The following is a 9,388-nucleotide window of genomic DNA, read 5'->3' as shown; positions in this document are numbered from 1 at the left end:
CTCTCATAACATTTCAGCATAAGTGAACAAGGTGATTTTTTTTTTTCATAATAACTAAGCATAAACAATCAGAAACAAAATTTCAAAGCACGAACTTTTATAATATAATAATAAGAAACGGAGTTCTATTTATTTATAAGATTATCTGTGCAAGTGCGATCAACGTCATATATTTACACTATTTCCACGCTTGGAAAACGCGCTCCCGGTCCGAGAAAACTACGCAGCCTCCGACAAAACAGGGTAAGACGGCCTAAAACCACAGTCCTCTCCTGTTTACCGCGCCCCCCCCCCCCCCCCCCCACCCATCCCGCTGCATGGCCTCACTCCACCCCACGACGGCCATGCTGGCCCATCGCCATTCCCCTGCGCCCTCTGTCAGCGCATCGTCGCTCTCATGGTCCGCCTCCATCGCCGTCTCCCGCATCCCGCCGGCCCCTGGTCTCGCGCTCCACCCACCGGTTCCGCCTCCTGCCTCCGGCAACCGCCAGGTCTGAACCCTCTGAACCCTCTCTCTCACGCACCGGCGCGCTACGATTCGATTCGCTACCGCGATGATGTCCTAGCGGTGATCTAACCCGTCGCCAACCCGCCGCAGCAGAGCCCGGTGGTGTGCGCGGCGTGGACGCGGCGGTCGCGCGGGGAGGCGGAGCAGCGGCCCAACCGCAAGTCGTGGAAGCAGCGCACGGACATGTACATGCGCCCCTTCCTGCTCAATGTTTTTTTCTCCAAGCGCTTCGTGCACGCAAAGGTCATGCACAGGGGCACCAGCAAGGTCATCGCCGTCGCCACCACCAACGCCAAGGACCTCCGGCTCACCCTCCCGTCCCTTGTCGACGACAACGCCTGCAGGACCATCGGGAGGCTCATCGCCGAGAGGTCCATGGACGCCGACGTCTTTGCTCTGGCCTATGAGCCTAAGAAGAACGAGAGGATCGAGGGCAAGCTCGGGATCGTGATTGACACCATTAAGGAGCACGGCATCATCTTCGTCTAGGCAAGTTTCATGGTAGGAGTAGGGCTGTTGTGTTTTAGTGTCGACTCCTGTAGCCTGGAAATTGTTCCCTTATTGAGATCAAAACAAATACAAAAGTATTAACACTAAATGTCTTAGACCAATGTTGCTGACAGTTGCTGTTTTCAGTTCTGAAGTTTGATGAAATTGCAAAAGTTTGACACCACGCTAGTCTAAAGTAATAAGAAAAAAACTGTCAAATCAACTGTAGAAATTGCCAGTTGTGATGCCAATGCTAATAAAAAAATTTAAAATATGTTAGTTCAATGAGGTTCACTGAGCCTCAGATTTGATATATTAAATAACTAGCAAAATGTTAAGAAAAAAAAACTAGAGACAAATTCATCCAGTGGCAAATACCATTTTCTCAAAATCTAAAGTAATCGACTACTCAAAAGTGAAAATCATCATCCTTGACTACATTAGTGAGATAACTGTAAGTTTTATTTTGCTATATTTGTTACTGATAGGATTTCAAACTTAGAGAGTATAATAAAATAAGAAATACATGGTGTTGGTGTTGCTAGGAAGTTGGAACTAGGCACTCAGTAGCTTCCGTCCCTTGTTTATGTGGTAGCTGATGAATGCCCTCCAGGAGTTGTATTGTTCATGCTCTTCAAATAACAACTGAATGGTTCCACCAGATGTAGAGAGATTCATTGCACAATAGCTTTGTTTATCTGTAGGATAGCTGAACTCTTCTCCCTCCCCTTGTTCGTGAAAATTACATCTGGAAGAAAGTGGGTAAATGGTATGACAATTTGTTGGAAAGAAACAACAATGTGTCATAGTTCTGGCAGCTCACTTATCTTTAATATCCTCCTGCTTAGCAAAGTGGGGGTAGTTCTAAGTATGTTCTTTCTTTAAGTGACTGTATGACTGTATTTTACTATTTTCTATCTTATAGTTTCACTGTATGACTGTATCGTCTAGATCTTTTAAGTCTGTCATTGTGCTATGTTGGAATGCTTTTTCATGGGTAAGTAATGAAAATTTATCTGTTAAGAGCTCATCATTGTTTCAACCTGATCTTAGTATGAATTCTGTTTGTTTATGTACAAAACAATGATAAATGTTATTTAGTACTCACACTTTTCAGAGCTTTTGAAATGACACTTCTTGCCTAATGTTAGTATTATATTGTCATACTTGCAGTGCACGGAAACAATCCTGTTATGGAACCTTCCTGCATGGGTGCACAAATGAATCCACTTAATTTTTTTCCCCAAACATTCTATTATTGAAAATGAAGTAATATAATGGGATAAGCAATCAGTAAATGGTGAGTTAATTGGCTATACCCTTGGGTGTATGAACAAGGAGTGTGGCATCTTTCTGGTTGTTCATGCGGCCTTCCAAGGAACAGTTGTTTGTCCGCATCTTAAGACCCTCAACCCCTCTTAGACCTACAGAAGCAAGAACCATGGTTTCATGTTATGTTATCCAGAGAAAATGAGCTGGTCTGGTTCTTGATCTTACAGGCTGCCGCACTAGTAGTTAGTGTGAGCAAATCTCCCAGTGCTCTAGTCTCCAATCCCATATTAATGACTGATGAAACCTGTTCCCTGGTAGCTCCGGCAGATTTTGCCACCTCAGCACATGAGGCTGCCACCAGCGCTGCCGCTGATGTGATTGCAGCATGCATCTTCATGCCACTCAAATTATTTGACCCGAAGGAGCAATTTCCAATAGTTCCTGCAACTACTGTAGACAACCTTGCAACCGAGAGGGCTGCATTTATCTGGGCTGTTTGAAGTCTTTTATCCTCCCTCTTCTTTACATATCCCTTCTGCACTATATTCATTAGCTTGCCTTTCAACCATTCTGCCACTGGGCCCATAATCATCTGGGGAGCATTACATGTGTCAAATCTAAAATAGAAAGACTGCCTTAGTCTGGGAAGTTTTGTCTTTGCTTACACGGTTGGCGTGGCTAGTTTTGTATTTCTGACATCTTGTGCGCTGAACATTTCCACTGGATAGTAGAGCCTGTTGGAAGAGCATCCATCAGATCTGGTACATAAACATCTGCTATATGCATATAACATTGATATTTGTTTTTACCCTAATATCTTCCACCTTTTTTTTGATCTCTTCATTGAGATTGAGCATGTTGTTTCCATTGTCATCCTTGCACATATCCAGTGTACCATTGCCAGAGAATGCACCTATACTCTAAGAAGCACAGCATAGTCTCATAGATGTATTTTGAGATCACTTTACAATATTCCATGAAATATAATGGGTACTGGAAAATATTATATCCAACGAGTAGGTCTGTTCCATTTTGCCATCTCAATTGTCTTGTCCTAGTATAATCTGATGGGACATCTTACTCTGCATTCTAGTTTTTCTTTTCCCAGTAAAGCAATCAATGTTAGGATACACTTTGGGCCATAATCCATAGGATAATTTTTTAATGTTTGACAGTTATGCGATAAATTGAAAGCCTTTGGTTTTGTTTGGCAGTTCACTTGATAGGTTATTTGTTTTGTTTTTTAAAAGAAAAGTTCATTTTGTTTCACCAATAGTTACCTATTTATTATAGTTTATGCTTGGTTACGGAAATTATTTTAATATATGCAATTCAATCATATATATGATAATATCTAAGGTTTGTAGTATGCAGTAGTGAGTTGAACAAAATATGTAATTGAAGGACACTGGTACCATGGAGTTGGACCAGGTATCATATCATGTGGGTGGATTAACATAAAATTGCACTCTACCATATTTCAGTCTTCCATAGAACATGCAGTCCCTATCATGTGTGCTTTTGGGTAGATCATGATGAATGCTTTACTTCAAGTTAAAATAGCGCATCAGATTACTTGGTTTATACTGGCTTAATATACTTACGTTTACAGACAGCAGATAAAATATTTCAGAGGAAGATAAGCTTTCAGGACAAAGCTTTGCAGTTTGTAGATGGTTCTCAGTTTCCTCTGGTTCAGAATATTCTGATCTTTTTGGAATTTTGCTGTATATCTCTAGGCTTCTTTGGTCATTCAACTTCTGTTGCCATCCTTCCTGCCATGAATCATGATTACATCAAATTACTTTAGATGCTTATATGATTCCTAAGTGGTTAATTCTTTTCATCTTGGCACATAACAATTGAAAGCACCAATTTGACCTGGAGGTCCTTACAATTTGTCATATATGTGGCAAAAGTGGACATTCTAACTGGCGAGAACAAAACACATATTGCTCACCTTAGGATCAAACCTTGAGACACCAATCTGGGATAGAGTTCTTCCAAATTTTACTATTTGCCCCATTTGTTGATGATGTGTACTTTCCTGTGAACATAGATAGCTGGAAGTAGCTGAAAATCAACTCTTAATAAGAGCATGTATATTTTTAGAATCATAAAGCCAGCTTCATAACGTCTACATGCAATATTTATGCATACTGTGCATTTCATATTAGAAGAAAATGCTGTTGGGTTATTCCTAAGGAATGCTGAAAATAGCAAGCGATGGAGTGAAGAGCCTCATTTAATTCTGTATCGTATAGTTGAACATAAAATAATCAAGGGAACTCATGCATATATGCTACATTTCAGTTTGGACGTTCTTTCAGAAAACAAGCAGCCCCACAAGACCTCATGTATTTGCTTCTCCAATATAAATGAAAAATGATGTTCTATGATTGACTGAAATAGATCAACGTTGAAAGAAGCAACATAAGAAACTGAAATGTCTTCAAAGAAGATTTGACATGGCAACTAATCAACGTGGATGGTTACTCAAAAGGGTAGGGTATGCTTACTCAAAAGGGTAGGCCTGGACGTGATGAACCTCTTAGCTGCTGACTACTTGATGCCCTTATATATGTTCTATATGTAGAAGTTATTTTTTGAAAGAATCACGAGATGAGGTTGAAACTTTTAGATGGTCTCCTCTTTTTCTGATGGACTGTCACTGGATTCGCCAGCAGTATACCTTCATCGGAGTTAGCAACCTTCTGTTGACTTGGTATGCTACTCAGTCTGTTCTTGGTGTAGAATAGAGTTTCACCTACTCTGTATGTGCTTTTATGTTATATATAGAAGATGTATCGTACCCAATAAGTCATGCTTGTGAAAAGGGTACTGTGGTGGGGTTCCTAAACTAGTGATATCTTCACGTGGCTTGTAATGTGACACCGCACTGACTCAGAAATTATACGCAACCTTGGCATGCTCAAGGTTAGTGATTGGGCAAGGATGCTACTAGTTTTACACATACAAAACAAACCCAATAGCCTACTGTTCTCCCTTGACTGAAATGCATGACTAGTTTTGAAAATTGTCGTTCATATTTAAGTGTCATCATTATGATTTTCTTACATAAATTCTTGTGCTATGGCACAATGCGTCTTTGTGTCTGAAAAGTTCATTTGTCGTTTCTTAGCTGGTAAGTCAGTGCGGAACGGTGGAGCCTATATATGATCATGCCCCTGTTTGTCACGGGGATTGATAAAGGTTTCCATTATCATAGCATATGATCTTGTGCCTACCTTTTTTATAATCAATGATCTTATATGAGGTTTGGGACCTCCTGATACCATTATTGAAGGGGACCATGAAGTAAGCTAGTTGCTAAAGTCCAAGTGTTACTAAGAAAGAAATTTTGGATCTATTGGCCCCCTGGTTTGAGCGCAAGTTGGCCCATTTGAGTGTTTATTGCATATCTTGAAGGCATTTCTGGGATTTTCTTCTTTGGAGACCCTTCCAAGTGTTTCTGGTGCAGATGTTGATCCTCACCCCCCCCCCCCCCCCCCCCCCCCCCCCCCCCTCTTATTTGTGTGTGGAGGAAATCCTTTACTGCAGTGTCTACGGTCTACACTTTGACGCTGCTTACTTCGCAGTTACCATCTACAAATCTATCAATTGTTTCAGTCTTCAGGACTATTTTAAAGAAAAATGAAAGGCATCCAATCTTTAGATGAGTTCAAATGAACCAATAGAGCATGGTGTGGTTTGAGGACAGGTAACATCTTGTAACTGGTGTGTTTCCATCTTCCTCGTGATTTAACTACGTTCAGAAAGTGCAGTTCCATCTCCAATCGAGTATCAGTTCTGAACTATGTGTGCACGGTCAGTAGCCGGGACCTTTTTTTCTTGAGACCTTCTGCCGGACCTGTGTCGCGGACCCATCACTGAACAGCAGGGCCTAGCCTAAAAGCGCCAATGGAAATTGGGCCGAAAACAGAAATTGCGCCAATGCTGCGGCATGTGGTAGGGACTCGGATCCGCAACTATGATCGACCTTCTCAAAAGCCCAGCAGGTGCTCTCCTTCTACATCGACAGGCCCGGCACGCTACGATCATCTCGCTCTCGCCTGCCGATGCCAATTTTGCTGTCCTGTTTGGAACTGCTCATGAAGTGGATTCTCGTTGTCAGCCTATTGCTCCTTCTTCATCGGCAGGACCACGATGATGGGTGCCAAAGAGCTATGGAAATCGAGCGCTCCACCAAAGGTGAAATTCTTCTTCTGGTTGGCTCTCCACGGTAGGCTATGGACGGCGGACCGTCGCAAACGGCATGGCCTCCAGGACAGCGATGCCTGCGCACTATGCAATCAATCGGCAATCTGTTTGTCGCGTGCGTCTACACTCGTGATCGTGAGACATGGTGGCGCGTTCTTCACCGACTTCAACTGGACGAGCTTGCCCCGGCACTGATTGACGAACTACGCACACGGTGGTTCCAGGCGCGGGCAAGGTTGCCGGGCGCCATGTCCAAAGCTTTCGACTCGCTTGTCTTGCTTGTCACCTGGTGTGGTGCATCTGGAAGGAGCGCAACAGACGGGTCTTCGATGGCGTTCAGATTCAGGCGTCCTTGATGCTAGAGCAGATCGCCCTTGAAGGCAGCGCCTGGGTTGATGCTAGCTTCCAGGCGCTGGCGTTGCTTCTTGCCCGGCATCGGTGATGTTGTAGCATGGCTCCTGGCGGGCGGCGAAGCCCCTTGACCGCGGGGTGTCGCCAAGGCGTCTTCGAGCGGGCGGAGACCGAACGTTGACTAGGAGATTTCTCGACCATGCTCGAGGGGTCATCACGAACTCCGCCGAGGACTGGGCACGCACTCCGCCGACCGCTCAGGCGGGCGTCTCCGGTATTACGGGCGGAGGCGGCCTTATTTCTAGACTAACCAAACGAACTATTTTGCCCAAGTGTGCGCAGGTAGTCAAGCGCGGGCACCCGCGATGGACGCAAGCGCGCCAGCATGGCCCCTGCTCGGCCGGGCGGAGACCTAACAGATGATGTCTCCGCCTGGACCGGCGGGGACCCTCCAAGGCAACGGCGCGCCACTAAGGGCGAAGACCCCGAGGCCGGGGGGCGGGCGGAGACCAGCAGATGATGTCTCCGCCTGGACCGACGGGGACCCTCCAAGGCAACGGCGCGCCACTAAGGGCGAAGGCCCCGAGGCCGGGGGCCGGGCGGAGACCAGCTGGCGATGTCTCCGCCTGGACCGGCGGGGACCCTCCAAGGCAACGGCGCGCCACTAAGGGCGAAGGCCCCGAGGCCGGGGGCCGGGCGGAGACCAGCTGGCGATGTCTCCGCCTGGATCGGCGGGGACTCTCCGAGGCAACCGCGCACCCCCGAACGCGAAGGCCAGCGGCGCGCGGAGAGCGTCTCCGACCGCCCGGTGGAGGCCCGCCGAGGGAGCGACGCGCCGTGGGGATGAAGGCTAGCACCGGGGAGCCGAGCCCTTGGGCCGAAGACTAGCTACAGTGGGCCGACCGCTTGAGGAGGCCCATTGCTTGGAAACAGTGTGGCGGGACTGCCCCGCGATTAAAAGGCTAGCGACGGAATATTCCAATAATGTACTGTAGCAGTTGAGGGGCATTGTAATAAATTCTGTTAGGTAGTAGTTGAGCCCTATAAATATGGGACACTTGTAACCGAGATGAGGGTTGGTGGATGAATTAATGAAACCCTAGCTTTCCGTGCCATTCACTCACTCAACACTCTCTCTCTCTCTGCCATTTCCTTCCCGAGCCTCCGCCCAAGGCCGACCGTCCGCCCGGCGGAGGCCTTGGCCACTTCCACGTAGTTCGAAACAGCAAGTTTCAACATTGGCACCCACCGTGGTTAGGCCAAGGCAAACCAACGATGGCAGGAAAAAGAAAGACCACCACCAGAGCAGCAGCGACCACGGGTCAGCGAGGAAGGCCTAGGCGCAACACTCGTAGCGCCTACGCAACCTCACCAGCGGAGGATGACACCAGAACAGATGCCCAGGGTCAACCACCGGAACCCCAAGACCGAGAGATTCAGGATCCGGAGGCCCAACCAAATTCAGCCACGGCACCTGAGCTAGAACTGCAACAGCTGCAAGCATAGTTGCAAAGAGCGCAACAAGAGAGGGACAGAATGGCAGCAGCATTCGCAGCTAATCAACAAGCTATTCAAGCATCAGCACAAGCAGCAGAAATAAGGCAGCAGTTGGCAGTCCTACACGCTGAGATGCTAAGTATGCAGCATGCAGTACCAGCAACAACCTCCGCAATCCCAGCCTCCGTAGCAACACCAACTGCAACCATGCTCCAAGGTTCTACACCAGTGATCAGCCAGCCGACAATACCATCTCAGGTGATGCGGAGGCCTATCGATCCAAAGTCACCACTATCTGAAGGCATACAACAATCGCCATGGTCAACAGGGTACAAGCCAATCACACTACCCAAGTTTAACGGAAAGATTGACCCCCATCAGTTCATCATGAGTTACGAAGCAGCAGTAGCCTCCGCGGGCGGAGACGACGCCGTCTTGGCAAAGTCATTTGTCATTGCAGCCGAAGGCGATGCACTGGCTTGGTATTCTATGCTCAAACCAAGTACAGTCTACTCTTGGGAGAACCTCCAGGACAAGATATTAGCAAACTTCAAAGGCCTAACAGCACAGTCGCTGACTTCCACAGATCTGTTTCAGTGCAAGCAAGTACAGGGAGAGACACTCTATGACTACTTCCGAAAATTCGTGCAACTAAAGGCGAAGGCACCAGATGTCCCAGACGAGATAGCCATCGAAGCAGCAATCAAAGGCCTCCAAATTGGGCCGTTCGCAGCACACTTAGCAAGAGAGAAACCAACCTCCATATAGCAGTTGTATGACCAATTTGAGAAGTACTGCAGATCAGACAATGACCTGCGCAAGAGGCTGGAGGAGCAAGGTCAAAACAGACAACAAAACAGCAGCAAAAATCCCCAGAAAACCTATACGAACCAGAATGTATCAAATCAGAAGCCAGGCCAGGGGCAAGTGCTCAGTATCGAGGGTCAACCACACACCGAGCAACAGCAACAGACAGCGCCAACACGACTGGAGACCCAGACAAGGAACCAAGATTGGCAAGGCTACCAAGGCAAAAACTAGAACAGAAAC

The 9,388-nt window shown here is 46.7% G+C and overlaps 2 protein-coding genes across 3 annotated transcripts; one reads left to right on the top strand and one right to left on the bottom strand.

Annotated features, from left to right (window-relative positions):
* The first annotated feature begins 317 nt into the window (after positions 1-317).
* LOC136464195 (uncharacterized) lies at positions 318-1,178 on the top strand. Of its 2 annotated transcripts, none has more exons than XM_066463154.1 (2): positions 318-491; positions 602-1,178. In XM_066463154.1, the coding sequence occupies exons 1-2, from the start codon at positions 318-320 to the stop codon at positions 995-997; spliced, it is 570 nt and encodes a 189-aa protein (XP_066319251.1). In that variant the 3' UTR covers positions 998-1,178. The 2 variants fall into 2 exon arrangements, with proteins under 2 accessions (XP_066319251.1, XP_066319253.1); XM_066463156.1 differs by having other exon boundaries at positions 323-491; positions 599-1,178.
* Positions 1,179-2,302: 1,124 nt separating this feature from the next.
* On the bottom strand, positions 2,303-4,295 carry LOC136466026 (uncharacterized). Its single transcript, XM_066464538.1, has 5 exons — positions 4,230-4,295; positions 3,874-4,044; positions 3,079-3,189; positions 2,495-2,861; positions 2,303-2,421 (listed from the first exon to the last, which is right to left on the bottom strand). Exons 1-5 carry the CDS (start codon positions 4,293-4,295, stop codon positions 2,303-2,305), a joined length of 834 nt encoding a protein of 277 aa, XP_066320635.1.
* Positions 4,296-9,388: the final 5,093 nt, after the last annotated feature.

Source organism: Miscanthus floridulus, chromosome 7, assembly GCF_019320115.1.
Source record: "Miscanthus floridulus cultivar M001 chromosome 7, ASM1932011v1, whole genome shotgun sequence".
In the NCBI taxonomy this organism is placed as follows: Eukaryota; Viridiplantae; Streptophyta; class Magnoliopsida; order Poales; family Poaceae; genus Miscanthus; species Miscanthus floridulus.
This window is presented reverse-complemented; position numbering and strand designations above follow the sequence as displayed.

Excerpts from the sequence above, each read along its gene's own strand:
- LOC136464195 (XM_066463154.1), top strand. The coding sequence starts at position 318 with ATGGCCTCACTCCACCCCACGACGGCCATGCTGGCCCATCGCCATTCC. Across the intron at positions 492-601 it reads CTGCCTCCGGCAACCGCCAG|AGCCCGGTGGTGTGCGCGGC; the intron begins GTCTGAACCCTC and ends CCGCCGCAGCAG.
- LOC136466026 (XM_066464538.1), bottom strand. The coding sequence starts at position 4,295 with ATGGGGCAAATAGTAAAATTTGGAAGAACTCTATCCCAGATTGGTGTC. Across the intron at positions 4,045-4,229 it reads TCTCAAGGTTTGATCCTAAG|GAAGGATGGCAACAGAAGTT; the intron begins GTGAGCAATATG and ends GATTCATGGCAG. Across the intron at positions 3,190-3,873 it reads TTTATCTGCTGTCTGTAAAC|AGTATAGGTGCATTCTCTGG; the intron begins GTAAGTATATTA and ends TGTGCTTCTTAG.